The sequence below is a fragment of the Dendrobates tinctorius genome, unplaced genomic scaffold (assembly GCF_039654945.1).
Source record: "Dendrobates tinctorius isolate UK_male_01 unplaced genomic scaffold, ASM3965494v1 ptg000003l, whole genome shotgun sequence".
Taxonomy (NCBI): domain Eukaryota; kingdom Metazoa; phylum Chordata; class Amphibia; order Anura; family Dendrobatidae; genus Dendrobates; species Dendrobates tinctorius.
Genome location: NW_027361671.1, coordinates 79,267,993 through 79,291,412, shown reverse-complemented (window position 1 = coordinate 79,291,412; position 23,420 = coordinate 79,267,993). Strand labels below are relative to the sequence as shown.

The 23,420-nt window shown below is 40.9% G+C and overlaps 1 protein-coding gene across 1 annotated transcript in view; it reads left to right on the top strand.

Annotated features, from left to right (window-relative positions):
• FBN2 (fibrillin 2) overlaps positions 1-23,420 on the top strand; it is a 378,197-nt gene that overhangs the window by 246,204 nt on the left and 108,573 nt on the right. The window contains exons 19-27 of the mRNA XM_073557740.1: positions 2,655-2,780; positions 4,944-5,063; positions 16,875-17,012; positions 17,519-17,569; positions 18,887-19,012; positions 19,198-19,425; positions 21,265-21,390; positions 21,489-21,617; positions 22,723-22,848. Coding sequence (XP_073413841.1) covers positions 2,655-2,780; positions 4,944-5,063; positions 16,875-17,012; positions 17,519-17,569; positions 18,887-19,012; positions 19,198-19,425; positions 21,265-21,390; positions 21,489-21,617; positions 22,723-22,848 — 1,170 coding nt within the window. The remainder of the gene's footprint in view (positions 1-2,654; positions 2,781-4,943; positions 5,064-16,874; positions 17,013-17,518; positions 17,570-18,886; positions 19,013-19,197; positions 19,426-21,264; positions 21,391-21,488; positions 21,618-22,722; positions 22,849-23,420) is intronic.

Sequence of the window (23,420 nt, the reverse complement as noted above, 5' to 3'; positions counted from 1 at the left end):
CAAAGTGGACTTCATGGGAGAGAACCAAGGAGGACACCATTGTTGAAAAAAATCATAAAAAAGACTGACTGGAATTTGCCAATTTACATGTTAACAAGTCACAAAGCTTTTGGGAGAATGTCCTAAGGACAGATGAGACAAAAATGGAACTTTTGGCAAGGCACATCAGCTCTATGTTCACAGATGGAAAAATGAAGCACGTGAAACGTGGAGGAGGCTCTGTTGCGTTCTGGGGCTGCTTTGCTGCATTTGGCAAAGGGCGTCTAGAATCTGGGCAGGGTGCAATGAAATCTCAAGACTATCAAGGGAGTCTAGAGAGAAATATGCTGCCCAGTGTCAAAAAACTTGGTCTCAGTCGCAGGTCATGGGTCTTGCAACAGGATAATGACCCAAAATACACAGCTAAAGACACCCAAGGATGGCTAAGAGGAAAACATTTCACTATTCTGAGGTGGCCTTGTATGAGCCCTGACCTAAATCCTATTGAACATCTTTGGAAAGAGCTGAAACATGCCATCTGGAAAAGGCAACCTTCAAACACAAGACAACTGGAGTAGTTTGCTCTTGAGAAGTGGGCCAAAATACCTGTCGAGAGGTGCAAAAGTCTCATTGACAGTTACAGGAATCATTTGATTGCAGTGATTGCCTCAAAAGGTTGTGCAACAAAATATTAAGTTAAAGGGAACCTGTCACCCCCCCAAGCATTTTTAACTAAAAGAGCCACCGTGTGCAGCACTAATGCTGCATTAATTCGGCCAAGGTGGCTCTTTTAGTTGGGGTTCCTTCCACCGCTGAAAGAATCATTTTTATAGTTTGTCACTCATACCTCTAGTTTGTCCAGGGGGCAGGTCTTTCCCCCTGGACACAGATGCCTCACAGTCATCAATCATTTCCTCCATTCTTCTTGGCGCCACCACCTCAGCCTTCAGTTATCTGCCTGGCACCTGTGCTGTCATCTTGTTTCTTGGGCATGCGCAGTTAGCGCTGCCCGTCCACTGACATCACATGTCTTCCTTCTCGCGCCTGCGTGGACGCGAGGCCCGAGATCCCACCCCGTAGTCTCTTCTGATTTATTGACACTGCGGGGTGGGATCTCGGGCTGCGTGTTCACGCAGGCGCGAGAAGGAAGACATCATGTGATGTCAGTGGACGGGCAGCGCTAACTGCGCATGCCCAAGAAACAAGATTACAGCGCAGGCACCGGGTAAAAAACTGAACGCTGAGGAGGCGGCGCCCAGAAGAATGGAGGAAATGACTGATGGCTGTGAGGCGTCTGTGTCTGAGGTATGAGTGACAAATTATAAAAACAATTCTTTCAGCGGTGGAAGGGACCCCAACTAAAAGAACCACCTTGACCAAATGCAGCATTAGTGCTGCACAAGGTGGCTCTTTTAGTTAAAACGCCTGGGGGGTGACAGGTTCCCTTTTAGGGTACCATCATTTCTGTCCAGGCCAATTTCATGAGTGTTATTTTTTTGAAAATTCTGTGGAAGCATGGTTGAAAAGCAATATCTGATTTTCATTTGTTCATTTTCATAGATTTTTTATTTTTTGTTACTTTTGTCAGATTCAAGTTATTTCTGTGACCAATGTGGGTTTTTCTGTCATTAAATGAGGGGGTACCAACAATTTTGACCACTCATCTTCCACACGCATGTTACATGAAAATGGAGGTCCTGGTTGGGTGTGTGGACTTTTGCTGAGATGGTATTACGCCCTTGCAGACCACATGATGCCATTATATTTAACCAGCCATCACCAGATGTTACAAAGTTCAGTGAGCAAGACTATAGTTAATAAACAAATGTATTTACCAAAGAATAACTTATGAGGAACTATGTAAAGCACATAGTAGGCATTTATCTTAATGGACAGTTCTGTTTTGATCTAAAACATCATCACAGACTTTCCCTTCTCTTTTCTAGAGTCACTTTGCTTTCTATTTTGATTAGCTCTTCTGCCTTAAACAGCCCTGCACACTATTATTGGAGCCTCCTCATTTCCAATAAAAGCACTACTGTTCAGCAAGCAAGAGCCGTATAGTTCCATCTGCGTTTCCTCGCCCTTCTCTCCTTAGGGGAGTTTTCTATTCAAAAACCTAGTTTTCCGCTTTATTGATGCCCCTGGACCACCTCACGGGGCATTTATTTTTCATCTCTCTTATCTTTCTTCTTTCATCCCATTTCGTTCCTGCCTCAAGCCCCGATAGTCTTCTTTTTCTTCCTCTTCTCCCTTTTGCTCTGGAACGATTCGGAACACTTTTCACTTGTTTCTCTTGTTGCTTCTCCCGTAGGTGCTTATTATCTGCCTTAGTCATCTCCCTCTTGCCACTGAATGTGGTTCTGCTACTTCATTAGATCTAGGTTAGCCTATGACCAATTATGATCTGCATATATTATATAATTACTAATATGTATATAAATAAATATATATATAGTCATCTGTGTGCAAACTAAGGACCAGCCTCATGACACAACCTTCATCTATTGGGGCTGAGGGATGGCATAGTAAGTGATCTCCTCCCCAAGATGTTCTCTAGAGAGCAGAACAAAACTCCATTTTCCTTGGAATGGCTGGGATATTAAGGGACCCAAGGAATAGTCTAGTACTTCTACTTTTTCTAATTATTTTTACTTTTGATAATTTCGTTCCAGATATAGATGAATGCCTGGTGAATAGACTGCTGTGTGATAATGGTCTTTGCCGAAACACTCCAGGAAGTTTCACCTGCTCATGTCCTAAGGGATACTTATTCAGGACTGATACTGATACCTGCGAAGGTAAATATATGTTTAGGATACATATTAATGAAGTAATAATAATAATAATCTTTATATAGTGCCAACATATTCCGCAGCGCTTTACAGTTTAACAGTTTCAAAACACAAGTCATAAGTAACAACGTTAACAATCCAATAATTAAAGCACAATAAGATGATCCTGCTTGTGAGAGCTTACGATCTACAATGAGGTGGGGGAGATACAAAGTACAGGTGTGTATTTACAATGGTGTATTTACAATGATGGTCCACCCATCTTGAGGGAGTGAGGGATGGATGGAGATAGTGAATGGGCTACACATGCACACTTACACATAGAATAACTTTGATTAGTGAATGTGATAGGCCGCTCTGAACAAATGTGTTTTGAGGGAGCGCCTAAAACAATGCAAATTGTGGATAGTCCTAATTTCTTGGGGTAGAGCATTCCAGAGGATTGGCGCAGCACGGGAGAAGTCTTGGAGTCAGGAGTAATAACCTCTGTAGATTATTTTTATGCTCTATAGGCACAAAAGAATTTTCATAACATTTATAAATATTATATATCAGATCTTCTCCTTATATCCATATCATGTGCCTAAGCAAATTTTAAACATGGACATTTTATTAAAGGTGCTGTTATTATGCATTTCCCCAACTGGCATTTATTGTAAATATGCATATGTACTTCATGTTCACTATTGTCATCGTTTCAAGTACATTCCTTATAGATTGTCCAGGAATAGAAAAAATAAGTTACTTTTATTTCTGTGACAGTGCCACTCTTGCCTCATAGACCGTGCCTGGTATTGCAGTCTTGCCCAGTTTACTTGAGTCTCGATAAGTCACAATTCGATGAGGATGACTTGCAAGTCCATGGGCCAGAGTCGTGCTGTTTCTGAAATTATTTTCTAATCCTGGAATATTCCTTTAATTTAAAACGTTTAACAATAAGTCAAAGTCAGTGAGGAATATAAGGTTACATATACAGTGGGGAAAACAAATGAGGAGTTCATTAATCTCATATTACGCTGATACTTAGAAATAGAGAATAATTGTTTACCTCTGACTTACATTAGCATGTTTGAGAAAACAGTATGCAGCAGACATTGCAATCACAGATTGGTTTTACTAATGCATCTAGGTCAAAATTTAAAAGAACGCTTAAGTAATGACTGAAACAATGTGGAAATAAATTAAAGGGGTTGTCCAGTCAAAAACTACAAGTCAAATGACCACTGTTCTCGCTGTAGGCGTCGGAGAATACTCACAGCACTCCAAAATGTGCGTGATGTGTAAGATTCACAAGTCTGCAGTCACATTGAGTGACTGCAGACTTGTAGTTTAAGACTGGACAACCACTGTAACTAAGCTTAACTAGGTTAAAAAAAAGTATTACATGGCTTGCACCAGATTATTTATCTGGTTTTGTTAGTTTTTCCAACTCATTCAAGGGAATATGACTTATTGACGAGAAGAGGGCATGGCTACAGATACTGTACAATACCATAAATGAGGTATCACATAACTTGCAGATACCCCAATAAAGTGAGAATGCCTTTCTATTTTGTGCAGACAGGCCAATGGGGTTACTTTGGGCATTTGAGATACATGATGCCAGTCCCTATTTAGTCCCATTCTTTTGTTCTTTGATACCAAGTACCTATACAGCAATCTGGTCTTTAAGGTAAGGCCTTTTTAAGATGCAAGAAGATGGAGAATTGCACTTAGATACAGGTAAATAGTCCTATATAGAAATTGACATTGAACCAAATCTCAAGCCTTTCTGGCCATGGTGGAAAAACGGTATCCTAAAGGAGAGGACCAGTTTTAACTCCTCCTATGTATGTAGACCCAGTAGAAAAAACAAGAGGCATCCCTTTTAATGTACAATTCGCTGCCCTATTGAATGTGAGATCTGAACAGGAAAAGTTCTCTAGGACAATTAGTTCAGTTTATGGAAACCTATACATCCCTGCCAAAAGACTTTATGATATGTCAGTGAGCGTCATTTCAGAGTTAGCTCTTAACAAACTATTATTTTACTCTATTGTAGGACATTTATGAAACATAAAACCGAGCAGACATAAGACCAAGTATTGGCATTTCTTTTTATTCTTTCTTCAAGTCTTTCGTTTCTTACATAATCTTGGTCTAACCAAAAGTATTTTGCGTGTTTTCCAGACATAAATGAATGTGAAAACAATCCATGTGTTAATGGGGCATGTCGAAACATTCTCGGTTCATTTCACTGTGAGTGTTCTCCTGGAAGTAAGCTGGATTCCACTGGTCTTATATGTATTGGTAGGTATCTATATTAAATGGATATTTTTGGATTTTCTATGTTATGGCAATTCCTAAGATAATGTGCAACATAAATATGAAAATTATAGTAGTGGCTATACGTCTCTGAACCATATAACAAGTGTACTCAAAAACAACCAGTCATCAGGATTTTATGGGCATGGGCATTGGCATATATGTAAAGGCACTGCAATGCTGAGCAAATCCTTAACTTTCTTTTAAAATCTGTCTTGTTGTTTTAGAGAAATCCATAGCTGAAATTGTTTGCTAATGAGTTGCAAGTGCAATGGGTTGGGCACTGCACTTACAGCTCTCTTGTTTCTCTGCCTGCTGCCTGTCTCCTGTTAGGTCACTGATACTTGAGTGATCTAAGTTCAGTGCCCACCTCGCTGCAACTCATTAGCATACAATTTTAATTGTGGATTTTTTTACAACAACATGAATTTGTACAAGAAAGGTAAGGATTTTCTCAATATTAAAGCACTTTTATAAACAGGCCATCAGTTTGCGACAAATTAATTTATGTTTGATTCCTATAACATTGATATTATCACAATTTTACAATTTGCAACAGTAAATTCATGATTAAATTTTTAGAATTACATTAAAGCCCTTCTTAATCAATCTAGTGTCATCATAAAGTGAAAAGACTTGTTACTGCTTACCTCTCAGAGTGTCATCATTTCTGGGTTATCGATGCTGTGTCTCCCAGAATTCGTGAGACATTGTTCTCACGAGACCACTGCAGCCAATTAGTGGCCACTGATCAGCTAAAACCTTTACTATTCCATCAGAGCAGATTAAAGAGTTGTCCAGTAGTTGTCAACCCCTACAATAAATTCTGCATATGCACTTTACTGTATAATATAATTGCAGTACAGAGATTTTTACAATGTATATTAAAATGACAAGGTAACATGTCACAAACAATTACTAATTAAAAACTTTCTAGACTAGATGGTTACACTGTTGTGATTAATTCATTCTATTACCTTGCTGGTCTATTAGTCATTTCTTTCTGTTTGGTTGCCTTTACACTGCTATAACATAGCTTTGCCTGTAGTTGCTTGGTTGCTCTTAATAAGGCTTCCACAGACAGGCTTTGTGCTGGCTACTTGACTATCGGGTCCCAGAGGTGCCTTCACTTAGGCTAGGTTCACATAGCGTTATGGAAGTCCGTTTAACGGATTGCGTTACAAAGTGGCATTAACGCGATGTAAACCATCCATTAACGCACCTATAGACTGCCATAACGTAGCACATCGTTAACGAATGTCATAATCGGCATGTGTTAGCAATGTGCTGTCATGCTGTGATGGACCCTACAGCGTTCGAGGGTCCGTCACGGCTAGCGCAGATGGAACAGCTGCGCTAATGCGATCGCATAATGCGATCAGAAAAAAGAGTAGCGTTAGCGCAGTCCGTTTAACACATGCGTTGAATGGACTGCCATAACGCTATGTGAACCTGGCCTTATAAACATCTGTACTTATCTATGGGCTTTAACAGGGTCTTTGGTTTTAGCCCTCAAACTAGTTTCTGTCCAATGAAGTGGGCTGTCAGGAATGGCCAGATTGCCAGGTGAGAATGAGGACAGAAAAGAACAAAACTGAATGACAGAAGAATAGCCAGGAAAACTACTGAGATCTGAACAGGAATAACACAGGCTAAATAGGAACTGAACGACAGACCTGAAACAGGGAAGTAATACTAAATATGGAAAATCCCAGCAGTAAGCCGGGAGTTTTAATAGGGTACTGTTGAGCTATTCGATTGACCAAAGCAGGGAGCTTATTACTCCAGCTAGAAGCAGGACAACACACACCACAATCTTGACACAGCATTTGTTTCTGACTTTTCCACCCTCACCAGTGCTGCCTGCAGAATGAATGTGATGACATATATCTATGACAAGAGTAGGTCCCAGAGGAGATGTGACAACTGCACAATTATCTTGTATGAGCGTTCCCAGGAACTCTTGTTTCACTATAATTGTGCAGTCCAAACGGGTTGCTAATCACCAAACGGACAAGCAAAACTCTTGTTCGTCTAGTGAAATAATCTTTTGTGTTGCACCAAAGATCAATGTTCTCCATAGCACATTGTCCTGTGTAAGCATCACCTGTTCTGCTGAGAACAATTGCAGCCTACGCAGACTAGACGAGCTATTACAGATATGTTCAGTGCACATCTTAATGAAGGTCTGCCTGCACAAATAGGCTTATATGAACATTGATCAATAAATGTTTACCATCTGGCACTCATTTAATGCCGCAAAGTCGGCTAATGTAAAATCACCTCAAGGCAATACTTCTCAATAGCTTATTTAGCATTTCTTTCTCTCTTGCTTGAAACAAGAAAGATAGAAAGACTGATAAAATAGAGCTAACAAAGTTAGATAAACACATTTGTGAACTTCATTTACCCATTAATGTCTCTAAATACAACTTGCAAGAAATTTTGAAACTTTTTCATGCCATTTTTTTAGTGTAAAGGAACAATAATTTCCCCTCAGACTCACAAGCTGCTAAAAATCAGGAAAAGCGAGAAAGCTTTCTCGTCGCTTTGCTCATATCGCAATACATATAATCATCAACATACATAGAAATTGCAATACCAAAGAGAAAAAGTGGGGTAAATATGAAATTTACAGGATCCATTCACATTTTAGTGAAATGCAAATGATGAAAAAATAGAAGAACATTTTTAAAAAACATCTCAGACTTTTAAGTATAAAGTACAAGCACCATGTGCAGAAATACTTGCACTTACACACCTCGGCATGCAATCAATCCAATTATTGATGGTTGTCTGAAGGGTGCTCTGCCATGCTGAATGCACTTGGGCACACAAATCATCAAGATCCATTGATGAGAGCTTCCTTTGCAATTGCCGACAAATGATGTCCCAGATGTAATTGATGGGAGACAAGTCCAGAGATGCTGCAGGCATGAAAATAAGCAAGCTATCATTGCATCAAATGCAAAATCAGGACTAAACACTCAATTGGATAGACCTCTATACCAGCCTCCATTTCCATCCAGCTCTGAACCATGATAGCCTTTAAATAATCTAAGATGAATGAAACACCTTTAGCTGGACGTCTGGCTCTTTTCTACTTTCTGCTATATAGTAGAATCATTTAAGTCACACACTGTGGCATCAGAACACATTATTTAAATGGTTATTCTCAATATGTGTCTTGAGCAGCACTCAGCTTAGGCCTCTTTCACACTTCCATTTTTTGGTCAGTTGCAATCCGTGAAAAAATACAAAGACGGATCCGTTTCCGTTGTGAGACAACGTATGACACCGGACCGTTGTTTTGACGGATCCGCCGAAGTCAGAATTTTAAAGGAACTGCAGCCTGGAAAAGGAGAGAGAATTTTTCCTGCCGCCAGAACGGGATTTAGGGTTAAATTTCTGGACAGGAAATTCTTCCGGGCATGCTCACTGTGAAAAAGCGGATCTGTGCAGACAAAAAACGTTTCCTTGTCCGTCCACTCAAGTAAGCGGACGCCAAAGTTTTGGCGGATCCATCAAAAAACGGATCCAACGGATGACCATTCGTCAAAATCCGCCGCTAATGCAAGTCAATGGGAAAAAACCGATCCGCCCAAAAAAATGGCGGATCCGTTTTTTTTGCAAAACGGCAGATTTTGACTGATGGAAACAAATGGAAGTGTGAAACAGGCCTTACCAATCACTTTACTATCTTATTGCTGTGGGAAAAGGCACTCCTTCTTGAGTAAGAGTAGTAGTGTTCTGTAGCTTTGACTTACTGCTGAACCTAAGCTACTGTGACACATTATCATCAGTGCTTGTTCTGAAGTCTACACTGTTACCACTATATTTGCATATACATTCATGGATGAAAGTGTTGGCAGCCTTGAAATTGATTCAGAAAATGAAAATGAAGTATTTCTTCCATAAAAATTTTACAGTTACTGATGTTTTGCTATGCACATGTTTATTTCCTTTGTGTGTGTTGGAACAACACAATAAAAAAAACAGAGAAGAAGGGGCAAATAGGACATAATTTCACACAAAATTCCAAAAATGGGATGGACAAAATTGTTGGCACCCTCAACTTAATATTTGGTTGCATACCCTTGTAGGGTCGGTGGTGGGGTGCCGAGCTGGGGGGGTGGTCCTACTTTTATACCGCGCAGAGATGACAACAGAGACACGATGGAGGCAGATTCTGGGTGCAACAGGTCCAAGTTTATTTCTTCACTTGCCGTCCGACTGACGGCCTCACACCTTGCGGCCCTCCGTTTCCAGAGCCGCTTCTCACACCGTACACTGGAGACGTGTCTGCACACACCATCCCCTCCTTTACTGTCGACGCTCCTGACAGTTCCGTCACTGTGGCCGCCTTAGGCCCATTAACCAACAGCGCTTCTACTGCTCAGTCGTCGTGTCACATACGATGTCTTACACCCAGTACCTCGTCTCAACTGCGGTCCTTTCCTGTCAGGACCACCCCCCTGACGTCCTCTCTCCTCAGTCCCCCTGGTCTGGATTCTCCTCAGAGTGCACAGACTGTCGTAGTCCTCCTGTCACTTGAGCTCCCCCCTGGGGACTGGAATCTTCTGGAACCCTCCCTCAGAATTTATAGCTCACCCGGTTCCTTGAAACTGTCACTCTAACTGTCACCACGCCCCCCATGACCAACGGTTTCTAAAGCCCTAAGCTGCTGTAAAGTCCTTTGCTCACACTCCACCCTGCCATCTAATGGTCATCCCAAGGTACTGCACGTCCACTACACTTTCCTAGTTGTTTCCCCACTGTAATCACTGACTCCTACCTACACTGTGCAAACCTATCTTTCTTCACTCTGACTAGTCCGTCCGTCCGTCAGGTCACCTTCCCTACACTCCCCCTTCCTTTGTCCATTGTCGTCCTCGACAATCGTCATCCCTGCCTTCGTCGTTCTGAATCTACACCTACATTCTGTTGTCGGACCAGAAGTTGAGCCAAACCCACTATCTGTGGGGGCCGAACTATACTGGGAGCACTATGCTCTGAGCAGCCTACTGCTACTCACCAGCGCGCACGCCACATGACAACGTCTTTCAAATTGGGCAAGGTACACCCGTATTCTCTCTACGGCGTGTATCTTTCCCCTACTCTCCCCTACTGTTACCTTTCACTATCCGGTACGCCATGATCGAGGCCACTCACCTACCAGATCATTGCCGGTGCCCGCCTTTCCTTCTTCAGGGGTGTCCGTGGTGTTGGGGACCTGACCTAGGACGGCTGTCTTTCTCACGTCTTCCCATTCATTTTCCTTCTTTCAATTACATGTCATGGTCGGCGTCCCGGTCTCCCAGACCTCAACTCTTAGATCCCTACCGGATCTCACACTTTCCTTTGGTCCCGCAGACCTTCCCTTACCCGGACCTGTTGCATTTTACTTTGGCATATCATACAATAAACAACTTTATAATAGCACAAGTACCCATTTTTATATTATTTTTTTTTTCATTTTCTTTTGCTTTAAAACTCAACGTTCAACAATAAACATCGCCAGTACTCCTTTTCCCTCCCCCTTCCTTGGACATGGACACTCCCTCTCTTTTACATATCCCCGCTCTGTCAGGCAATCAACTTTACGTTTGCTTTCCATACATGAAACATAAGAAAAGAGAGAAACGAAAAATAATTGCATCAGATAAACAACAACAAAACTTTTTTCTAAATGCAACTGTCCTTATAATCTGCACAACGGTGCATCGAACTCCTGACAGTCTATACCACTCTCAATGGACAGAGGTGAGGGCTCCACGGGGATACTGAGGGTGTCCATTCAAGTCCTCTTCTTTTCCATGACGGCCTCTCCTTGAGTGTGGAGCAGGTTCCACACTTCCTGCTCCCGGGCCTTTTTCTTCCTGATCACCTCCGCTTCCCACACGGAGGGAACAGCACGGGCCCTGGAGTCCGGTGGGCGGGACTCCGCTGAAAAAGACCGCAAGACAGAAACGGCCGATTTCAACAATGCAGCTGCTATTAGCAGGGAAAGCGCAGCAGCATCTTCTTTGGGTGAGCTCTGCACTGGTGACTCCGGGCGGGGTAGTTCGGGGACATGAGCGGGGACCTCGCTCAGCTCTGCATACACCACGGGGCCCGTGGTAACTAGGCCTTCCGGTGCGCAGGGGGCCGCGTGCTGCAGCAGAATGGTGGGGGCCGCTTGCGGAGGCACTGGTAGGGCCGGGGGTACTCTCACCTTCCCTGGCGCTGCGGCCTCCGTTCCATCATCACGCAGTTTCCCCCGCAGCCTCCGTTCCTTGCTCCACTGTCCTGCGGGCCTTCCCTCCGGACTCGGGGGCTCCGCTGAGAAGTCCTCTGCTGGTATTGGTGGCAGCCGTTCTCGCTGACTCCCCTCAGGCTCCGCTCCCCGGCTCAGCATCCCGCTGCCTGCCCGTAAATCTGAAGATGACTTCTGGTGCAGCTCCATCTCTCGCCGCCATTGCCACTCTAGGCGGCCGATGCCCCGACACCCACAGCATCTCATACCGTCCGTTGGGCAGCACTCGAATGGCGTCAGACAGCCGCAGCCAAGTTTTTCTTCTGTGCCACTCCTCCTGCTGGGTGGGGCGTTGGCAGACCTTTCCATCCATCTGCCAGGGTCCAATATATGGAAACGTCGGTCTCCGGGCATATATTGCTTCCTTTTGGGGTACGTTGGAGGGGGTCCCAGTCCATTCTGAACAACTGCAAACACCCGGACCTCTCCTCTGCGCTGAAGTAATACCGCCATCTTGGGCAGAATCAGCTACTGCCTTGGATCCTCTGCAAGCAACACAGATCCGACACAGCGTCCCAATTTGTAATCCACAGGTCAGTAATTTTTAGTCCACAGGTGTTTATAATCCGAAATAGAGCAGTCCAAGTTTTCCTCAGTCCTTCAGTTGCAGGCCTGCCGCAGAAGATAGCGTATTAGCGGCGGCGATCCTGCCGACTACGCCAAATGTAGGGTCGGTGGTGGGGTGCCGAGCTGGGGGGGGTGGTCCTACTTTTATACCGCGCAGAGATGACAACAGAGACACGATGGAGGCAGATTCTGGGTGCAACAGGTCCAAGTTTATTTCTTCACTTGCCGTCCGACTGACGGCCTCACACCTTGCGGCCCTCCGTTTCCAGAGCCGCTTCTCACACCGTACACTGGAGACGTGTCTGCACACACCGTCCCCTCCTTTACTGTCGACGCTCCTGACAGTTCCGTCACTGTGGCCGCCTTAGGCCCATTAACCAACAGCGCTTCTACTGCTCAGTCGTCGTGTCACATACGATGTCTTACACCCAGTACCTCGTCTCAACTGCGGTCCTTTCCTGTCAGGGCCACCCCCCTGACGTCCTCTCTCCTCAGTCCCCCTGGTCTGGATTCTCCTCAGAGTGCACAGACTGTCGTAGTCCTCCTGTCACTTGAGCTCCCCCTGGGGACTGGAATCTTCTGGAACCCTCCCTCAGAATTTATAGCTCACCCGGTTCCTTGAAACTGTCACTCTAACTGTCACCATGCCCCCCATGACCATCGGTTTCTAAAGCCCTAAGCTGCTGTAAAGTCCTTTGCTCACACTCCACCCTGCCATCTAATGGTCATCCCAAGGTACTGCACGTCCACTACACTTTCCTAGTTGTTTCCCCACTGTAATCACTGACTCCTACCTACACTGTGCAAACCTATCTTTCTTCACTCTGACTAGTCCGTCCGTCCGTCAGGTCACCTTCCCTACACCCTTTCGAATAAATAACTGCAATCAATCGCTTCCTATAACCATCAAAAAGCTTTTTACCCCAATCAACTGGAATTCTGGACCACTCTTCTTTTGCAAACTGCTTTGGGTCTCTCATATTTGAAGGGTACCTTCTCCTAATAGCAATTTTAACACTAGAACTACTGATGGAGTCATTTTGACTCCTTTCGTTTTTTATTTCTCTTCTGTGACTACATTTTTCAGAATTCCGGCTTGAAACTCGGTGACTTTTCCTCAAATATGATGTGAAAAAAGATTTTGTGAGAATAAATAATTTTGGTGAAAAATTTGCGCGTTTTTTTCAAAATTTACCAAGAACTACTGAAGGGAGTCATTTTGACTCCCTACTATATTTTGAGGTCCTTTTGTCACTAAATGTTGCTATAAAGTTTTGTGCATAATTTTTTCACTCTGTCTTATTTACCCTGATGTTCATATAGATGTAGTTCAATTTACATGTCAACTTTTCACATTTTCCTTGTGTTTTACCTGCTTGTATTACTGTGTAATACTGAACAAAATAGCTTGTTTACTCTAGGCTCTTATCTTATCAGATTTGATGAGAAATCTACTCGATCGGAGAGACTGCAAACGGACAAGTTTGCTCTATTTTCTACTGTGTGGGACAGGTTTATTGAAAATTGTATTGCGTGTTACAAACCTGGCCCATACATAACGGTGGATGAGCAACTTTTCCCAAGCAAAACTAGGTGTCCATTCACGCAGTACATGCCTTCCAAACCAGATAAATATGGCCACAAATATTGGCTAGCTGTTGATAAGGAGAGCAAATATCTGGCAAATGGCTTCCCTTATCTAGGCAAAAGATGACACACGCTGTGCTGAGGACCGTTTAGCTGACCATGTGGTAATGAAGTTATTGGACCCGTTTTTGAAAAAAGGTCGCAATGTTACAACCGATAATTATTTTACTTCAGTAAAATTAGCTAAACAGCTAAAAAGCAAAGGAACAACCATCGTGGGAACACTGAACAAGATAAGGCGAGAAGTGCCTAAAGAAATAAAATCCATGAAAGAGGAATTGTACAACACTAAAGTGTTTAGAAATGAAGACAATTTTACACTTACAGTATATCAAGGAAAGCCCAACAAAAATGTTGTCATTTTGAGTTCCGTCCATCCAGATGTTGTTGTTGCGTCTGATTCCGCTAAAAAAACTCCAGAAATGGTAAAGTTTTACAATGAAACAAAATATGGAGTAGATGTAGTGGATCAGATGGCACGAAAATATACCACACGAACATGCACAAGGAGATGGCCTGTTCATGCATTTGAAAATGCCTTAGACTTTGCGGGTATAAATGCATGGATAATATTCAAGGAGATTACCCACCAAAAAATGTCACGCAAGGCATTTTTGCAAACGCTTGTGAGAGAGTTGAGTGGTCCTTATGTCACAGATAGGGAAAAGGGTTCCACGTCCCAAGTTTCTACATGCTCAGAAGTGATGGTTCAAACAAAATTTTGCCAGATCAAAGAAAAGTGCAAGAAAAATAGATCTGTCGGCAATTGTAAGACTTGTGGTAAGTCTTTGTGTGGGCAATTTACTGCCATAAATCAAAGGCAATGCCTAAAATGCGAAACACCAAATGTTTAGAAGGTGAATTCTGCGCCATATTTTCATTTTTATGCTCCTCCACCTACATTTTCTCTGCTTTTTGTTCTTCAGTTGTTGTTTATATGTGTGCACTTGAATAAAAAAAATGTTTGAAAAACGTCTATTATAATTATTGTTATTTTCTGTAGAAAAATAAGAAAAGCAGAAAAAAAACAATCAAAAGCATTACTGTTGGATCTCACAATAATAATACATTACAAAAAATATAATTATTAATAAATAACCACAAATGAAACTCTAAAAATAAACAAAAACAAGCAAGGAGTCAAAATGACTCCTTTCAGTAGTTCTAGGCGGGGTCACGAGTCCAGTAGTCCTAGTGTTAAGATTTCTCCACAGGTTTTCAGTAGGATTTAGATCCGGACTCACTGCTGGCCACTTCAGAACTCTCCAGCACTTTGTTTCCATCTATTTCCTGGTGCTTCTTCAAGTATGTTTGGGATCATTGTACTGCTGGAAGATCCATAACCTAGGATGCAAACCCAGCTTTCTGACACTGCTCACTAAATTGCCACCCAAAATCCTTTGGTAATCTTCAGATTTCATGATGCCTTGCACAGAGTCAAGGCACCTAGTGCCAGAGGCCGCAAAACACATCCAAAACATCTTTGAACCTGCACCATATTTGACTGTAGGTACTGTGTTTTTTTCTTTGTAGGCCTCATACTGTTTTTGGTAAACAGTAGAATGATGTGCTTAACCAAAAAGCTCTATCTTGGTCCCACATGATGCTTTCCCATAAATATTTTGGCCTACTCATGTATATTTTGGCAAAATTCAGTCTAGCTTTTTTCTGTCTCTGTGTCAGCAGTGGGGAACTTCTAGGTCTCCTGCCATAGCGTTAAATTTTATTCAAATGTTGACTGATAGTTTATGATGATACTGATGCACCCTGAGCCTTCTGGACAGCTTAAATCTCTTTGGAACTTGATTGGGGTAGTTTATCCACCATCTGGAATATCCTATGTTGCAACCTTTCATCAATTTTTCTCTGTTGTCCACGTCCAGTGATATTAGCTACAATGCCATGGGTTATAAACTTCTTGATTATGTTGCTCACCATGTAAAGAGGAACAACAAGATCTCTGTAGATGGATTTATAACCTTGAGCTTGTTGATATTTTTCAACAATTTTGGTTCCCAAGTCCTCAGACTGTTCTCTTCTCCTCTTTCTGTTGCACAGACATATAATGCAAAGATTGAGTCAATTTCTTCCATTTTGTTATCATGTTTAAGGTGTGATATTCAAATTGCTCAAACCGTTGTTACTTCCCACTGGTGAGTTTGAACGAGCATTACATGCTTGAAACAAAGTTCTTTACCAAAAATTTTGGAAAAATGCCAACAATTTTGTCTCGCCAGTTTTGGGGGTTTAGTGTGAAATTACATCCAGTTTTCCTTTTTTCTCTGTTTTCTTTTTGATGCTACTCCAATACATGCAACGGAAATCAGCATATGTATCACAAAACATGTGTAATTGCAATAATTTTTTGGGAAAAATGTTTCACTTTCTGGAACAATTTAAAGAGTGCTAACATTTTTAGCCATGACTGATATCTTTAAAAAAAATGTCTCTTTTTAAAATGATACTACTAGAGGTTCTGGACCTGTTGGCAAGAACTGTTCTTAAAAAGGGAAAATCAACTTTTGCCGATGTGATCATTGGCAACAAAGACTTGGTCAGACAATATAAAACGGAAACATTTGGATGTAAAAACAGACAATGTGGGAGTTAAAAGGCAGAAATTAGTAAATACTTTTGGAAGAGAAAACACAGGCAGGATCATTTACAAAGAATATACAGCACGACTGCATAAAACCACTGTGTTAGGCATCTGCCAACCATAACTCAAAATCAGATCCAAATCTTCACTTGCGTGGTAAAATACAATTCATTAGGTTTTCCCTAATCCTTAAAGGGGTATTCCCATGTTATGAAATAAGGATAGTTAAAGGGAATCTGACAGCAGATTTTGCTGTTTAATGTGAGAGCAATATCATGTAAGGGCAGAAAGCCTGATTCCAGGGATGCGTCACCAGCATAACAGATGCTGTAGTTTCAATACTTGTCTGACCAAGTCTTTGTTGCCAATGATCACATCGGCAAAAGTTGATTTTCCCTTTTTAAGAACAGTTCTTGCCAACAGGTCCAGAACTTCCTCTAGTAGTATCATTTTAAAAATGTTAAAGTCAAGCTAATAGACAGAATACATGAATATCAGCTATATTGTAGCTTTTCATGCCTTCATGCAGTCGCTCTTTCACTTTTGGGCAACTACAATTCCCGGCATGCCTTACTAGTTTAAAGTTCTTATGACTTGCAATCTACAAAAAGCTGGTATGATATAACATGGATTTCCAGTGCATTAATCAAGAGACAAGATTAAGACAAGAAAATCTTATATATTTCAGACAGTCTAAAAGGAACGTGCTGGCTCAATGTTCAAGATAATCGCTGTGAGGTCAACATAAATGGGGCAACTCTTAAGTCGGAATGCTGTGCTACTCTGGGAGCCGCATGGGGAAGTCCTTGTGAAAAATGTGAAATAGGTATGTTGTGGGTATTTGTATGTATTCAAGCAATGAGTGTATACCCCGCTAGAGGGATGAAAAATAATGAATAATGAATAAATAATGATGTATAGCTCAAACCCTCTGAGGAAGCCTGTGAGGTGAAACTTGTTGGGATGGCTATGTGATTGTTTTAGTTAGCACTAATGAAGCCAATGTAAATCCTAGTGAATAAAAATTCTGTTTGAGGCATTTCCAACCCTAAACTGCAGTCATGGTGGATATAGCATAGCTTTGAATAGAAAGTGCTGAAGGTCTGCTTGGGTGGAAAAGCCAACCTAATTTCATGAATTGAGGTACTAGCGGTATACAGGTTCTTCTAAGCTAATGTTGGACTAACATGATAACTTTAATAATTAAGAGTGTTCTTGGACATGAAGCAAACTGTATGGTCCCAGTTTTGTTCAATTTTTTAACTATTTTAACTATTATGCTCTACTTATTAAAAATATAAAAATTATTAAATTTACTTTATTTCATTCTAGATCCAACCTGTCCACGTGGATATGCAAGAGTGATGGGAGTTACATGTGAAGGTGGCAGCATGTCTATGTTTCATTTTTTGTTTTTATGTGCATTATAACGTGCCTGATTTGATGCGTATCAGCACTCGCCCCAGTATTAGCTAGTGAGCCCCACAAATCCCTCAGGTTCTGTGCACACGGCTACCTCTTTTGGCAGGTAAAAATACTATTGGTTCAGAACAGGTGAGGAATATTTAGGCATCAGTGGAGGAACTGTTGTAAAAACCAATAACAGCCATACAGGAAACTTTTGATGCTTGTGGTGCAGTAGCCAACAGGTAGTATGCAAGCATGAAAAAATATAGCAAGGCAGCACTCACTGTTTCCTGTGGTGAAAAGAAATCCTTTTATTTTTTTATTCATACGGACATCCAAAGTGGCATGTGATTGGAGATATGTGGGGAGATGGAAAGACGACAGCCGTTTTGCACATAGGTGGTGCTTCTAAGGGTCCAATCGTGGGCTCGTAGAAGCGCCACCTGTGCGCGAAGTGGCCATCGTCCTTCCTTCCATCTCCCCACATATCTCCCTTCACATGCTGCTGTGCTGCTTTAGATGTCCATATGAATTGAATTAAAGGACTTCTTTTCCCCACAGGAAACAGTGAGAGCAGCCTTTCTACGTTTTTTCATGTTTGCAAAAAATACTGTTGGGTATTAATGATATCAGAGATGTTGTAGCATTACTGACTTTTGGCACCTGGATAAAAGCTTTATTATTGGCTGATCTTACCATGCTAAACGCCACATAGCTGGCACTTGGATACTGTACTGAAGCTGTGTAACAACCTCACGACTACAGCAAGCAATGTAGAACTCGACCAGCACAATATTACTGCCACATGTTAGCTAAGACTGAAAGACTTCCCAACCTATAGAGCCACATTAAGGGAAACCTGTCACCAGGTTTTTCCCTATATGCACTAAATCCACCTTGTTGCTTCAGTCCTGCATACGTTTATAAGACCCAAACTTTTTATAAGTTGCCAACGCTGTATGTTAATCAGTGTGGTCCAGTCGGATGAGTGTCGCTGGTCAGCGCCTCCTTCGTCCCCGCACTCTCCGGCTCTCCTGCCTTGATTGGTGAGGCCGATGTGCCTACAATGTGTCACTTTCAAAGCTGCTTGCTATAGTTTTGATAGAATTACTTTTTTTTAGCAGCAGGAGATGATCACTAGAAGATTAGTAAACCTGCTGCCATGTAGGGCTACAACATTTTATTTAGCCTTGTCCTTAGGAAATCTTTTTGAAATGACAGTATCAGTTTTTTCATACAAAATACTGTATTTTAATAAGTACTGAGTATTATTACTATTGTATTGTTATTTAGATGTCAATGAATGTGAAGTCTTTCCTGGTGTATGTCCCAATGGTGTTTGTGTCAATTCTATGGGATCCTTTTCCTGTAAATGTCATGATGGTCTAACTTTGGATGGAACAGGCAGAATTTGTCTAGGTAAGAATTGATTTAGTGATTTTAGGGTAAGTAATAGTCTGGAAACCCTTGGGGACATGTTATATGCAACACCTTAATGGTCATTTGACCGGTGATCCTATACCTTATCTTATTTTTCAGCCCAGAATTTTTGGATCCATTTTGGTAGCAAATTATATAATTGACATCGTATTACTCCTTTGCAGATCTGCGTATGGAACAGTGTTTCCTAAAATGGGATGAAGATGAATGTGTTCAGCAAGTTCCTGGCAGGTTTCGGCTAGATGCCTGCTGTTGTACTATAGGGCAAGCATGGGGCAGTGAATGCGAAGAGTGTCCAAAATCTGGTACTGCCGAATACGACATCCTGTGTCCAAGAGGTCCTGGCTTTACAAATAGGGGAGATGTTTTATCGGGGAGACCTTTCTATAAAGGTAACATCTTGTTTGCAACAGTCAACCATTAAGCATAAATTTATATCTGATGTTCCTATTATTATAACATGTAGGGTTATTTTTTTCTGCAAATAACAAGGTTAGATCTTGCACCCAATAAACATTATTCTGGGAAAAAATTAGTTGATATAACTATATAAACTCTGCATTGGAAAAATCATTTCTACAAATGCAAAGATCTTAATTCATACATGATTTATCAAAGTGTTGATTGTATATTAATATATAAAACTATGATCATGTCAAAGTTTAATGCAATAATTTTGTCAAATACATAAAGAATTACAGTTGTGGCCAAAAGTTTTAAGACAGACACTAATTCTGATTTTCACAAAGTTTGCTGCTTCAATGTTTTTAGGAATCTTAGTCAGATATTTCTATGGCTACTAATGTCCAGTTATAAGCATTCCATAAGTTTTGATAACTTTTTTTGAGAAATACAACAAAATTAGATAAAGACTCAATTTTTACAGTTTTGAGCCTTATATTTCAAGACTTCATCAATTGGACCATGCTGGATATCAGTTTCTGGGCAAAATCCTGCCTGATGGCAACTCATTCTTTCCTAGTCAGTGCCTGGAGTCTATCACAATTTCTGTCTTTCTGTATGTCCTCCCATTTGTTGACAATAGACCACAAGTTTTCAATGGAATTGAGATCTGGAGAGTTTCCTGGCTGTGGATAAAAAGTGTAAATGTTTTCTTACCCAGGCCACTTACTTTTCAACTTTTTCCTTACGACTTGGTGCTTCATCATCCTGAAAAAAAAAGCATTGTTCATCACCACCAAAATGCTCTTGGATCATTGCAAGACGTTGCTCTTGGAGGATGTTTAGATCTATGCTTTATTTATGGCAATCTTCTTAGCCAAAATGTTGAGTGACCCTACTCCCTTTGATGAAATGCAAACTCACACATTATTCATCCTATTATAATTGTCTATTATATAAATAAATATATATATATATATATATATATAAATAATATAAGTAAATTGTAATTTACTTTTGGCATGCTGGCTCTGGAGCTTCTTTTTCCCATAATATGTAATTTTGATACTTTGAAGGCATCAATAGTTGACAACCATTCTACTTTATCATTTCCATTGTGCCGGTTTCCTGGTGTCATTCAGTTTTAAAATTTGGAACATTTACCCCATATTTTATTTTCATTTTCCCCCATTGTCTTATGCATAGACAGCTCCAAAATGCCTCAAATTTATTTAAATATGTCCACCTCTTAACCAATTTGGTGCATCTTAGTTCAGTTGCTTTTGCATCAGCCTTTATAAAGCCTCCCTTATTCCATCAGACATGCAAACTCTTCAGCGGGCAGGGAGTGAGAGGGGAGACTGTTTAAGATGATGGTTATTTTGCGCTGTCAAGCCGTTTCTTCGGGTCAAAATCGTCCCAATCATGTGTTTGCATGTCTGATGTTTTTATCTCAGAATCTGGTGAGTGCCACATTTCTACTTTTGCTTGAATTACACTGATTTATTGCTAATGCGTGCACCACCAATAGCTTCTGCACTTGGCAAACTCCTCCATACGTGGAAATAATTAATGCCAAAAGGAAAGCCTGGTGCCGAAATACCTTCACTCTAATCTCCGAGAATATTTTTAAAGCCCAACACACATGCACATACACAAACCTACATTTTTTCTGTTGTCTATATATTGTTCATCTTCTCTATCCTACAAAGAGTACTAGATGATTTTCCTGACACATTGGATTAGTGGAGGAAGAGATTTCATATGGCTTTTTCTTTGTATACTGTATATGGAGTTTATAATAATATGACATATTTTCCTCTTACCAGATATAAATGAATGTAAGGCTTTCCCCGGGATATGTACAAATGGAAAATGTAGAAATACAATTGGAAGCTTCAAATGTAAATGTAACAACGGCTTTGCTTTGGATATGGAAGAAAGGAACTGCACAGGTAACATTCCATTATTTATACACTGTTTATACATTAAAAGTGTAAATGTCATTGAATAGACCAATGGTTAATTCCTATATTCATATCTCTGTGCTCAGATATTGACGAATGCCGAATTTCCCCTGATCTATGCGGTAGTGGCACTTGTGTGAATACCCCTGGCAGTTTTGAATGTGACTGCTTTGAAGGCTTTGAGAGTGGCTTCATGATGATGAAGAATTGTATGGGTAAGACATTGCTTACATTTTATTACATTTTTTTCCATTCACATAATTATTTTGTGAAGAACATAATCGTTTTACCAATATACAGTAGAAATGTTTACAGTAGACATCTACTTTGCCCTACAAAAAGCATTGGAGGCCTACACCTTCATGTAAGGACTAGTAATGAACGAGTATACTCGTTACTCGAGATTTCCTGAGCATGCTCGGTTGGTCTCCGAGTATTTGGATGTGATCGGAGATTTAGTTTCTGTCGCCATAGCTGCATGATTTGCAGCTGCTAGCCAGCCTGAATACATGTGGGGATTTCTTAACAAACAGGCAACACCCACATGTATTCAGGCTGTCTAGCAGCTGCAAATCATGCAGCTATGGTGACAGAAACTAAATCTCCGAGCACATCCAAATACTCGGAGACCACCCGAGCATGCTCGGGAAATCTCGAGTAACGAGTATACTCGCTCATCACTATTAAGGACTTTTTCACAAGTCAGGTTTTTTATATACATGTGCTCTCCACCCTTTTTTTGGAAAGATCATAGACCAGTTTCTTTTTTTGCAGACCAATTGTTTGCAAAAAACAAAGATGTATCTTACTTTGATCAATATTGTAGATCAAACTTGCCATTGCAAGTCAATAGTCCAGTGAAGAAAAAACAGGTAGCACAAGGATGTCATCCATGTGCTCTCCAAATGTTACTGTTTAATGTATAGGAGGGGTTAAGATATTTTTTTCTTCATACGAATGCAACAAGGATCATAAAAACTAACTTAACTAAGAATGGGTACAACACAGATTTTTTTTTAAATGCAGACTGTTTTACTTATAAGAAAAATACAGATGTGTGAAAACACTGTATTTGTTTGCACAACAATTCCTTTTTAATTGCTATGATCCTTATTTTTATATTTTATGGAACTGTATTGAATCATTAGCATATACTGTAACTTGCACTGTTGTAACGCACGTCTTGTTAACATAGACACGGCCCTGACATTAGTTGCATGTTAAGTATTAGATTTGTTGTCTCACCTTATGATGCCAGAATAACTAGAAATAATTGTAATATGATTTCAATTCAAATCTCTCTCATATATTTCATTTCAGACGTTGATGAGTGTGAACGAAACCCTCTGTTGTGCAGGGGTGGAGAATGTGTAAACACAGAGGGCAGCTTTCTGTGCAACTGCCCCCCTGGACTTGAGCTTACACCAACAGGGGATGCCTGTGTAGGTATGTTCAAATGCTTGGTAGATTCCATCTGACTTGTTATTTTATATCAGAAAATTAAAAAGAAGAGTTCAAGATATAAATTTACATAGATATAAATATATAGATTTTTCAGTCTTGCTACAATTAATCCTTTCAGTCACTGCCATTAGGCATTGTGTAGTGTCTGGTCATTGAGCATATCACAGAGATGCAGTTTTACAATCTCAATTTAGCTACAGTTTTGCCCAAATCAGCCCTCAGAGTGAATGGTAAGGTAACAGTTCGACACAAATGCTGAGATTCCTTATACCACCACATGTTTTGATATTGGTGTGGTATAAAGGGAACCTGTCACGATTCATGATGCCTGAACCATGGACAACATGAATCAGAGACCGGATCCATTACAAATATGTATTTTTTTCTGGAACACTACGGCATTTCTGAAAACAACATAGTTGTAAACAGGGATGGGGATGAGTTGACTAATCATGGAGGCGGATAACCTTTTGCTTCTCCCTGCCATGTTCTGCTTGATTGAGATGTTTCTCACCTCCAGGTGGTTAGGGAATGTCCTGTAAATCAGGCTGAGC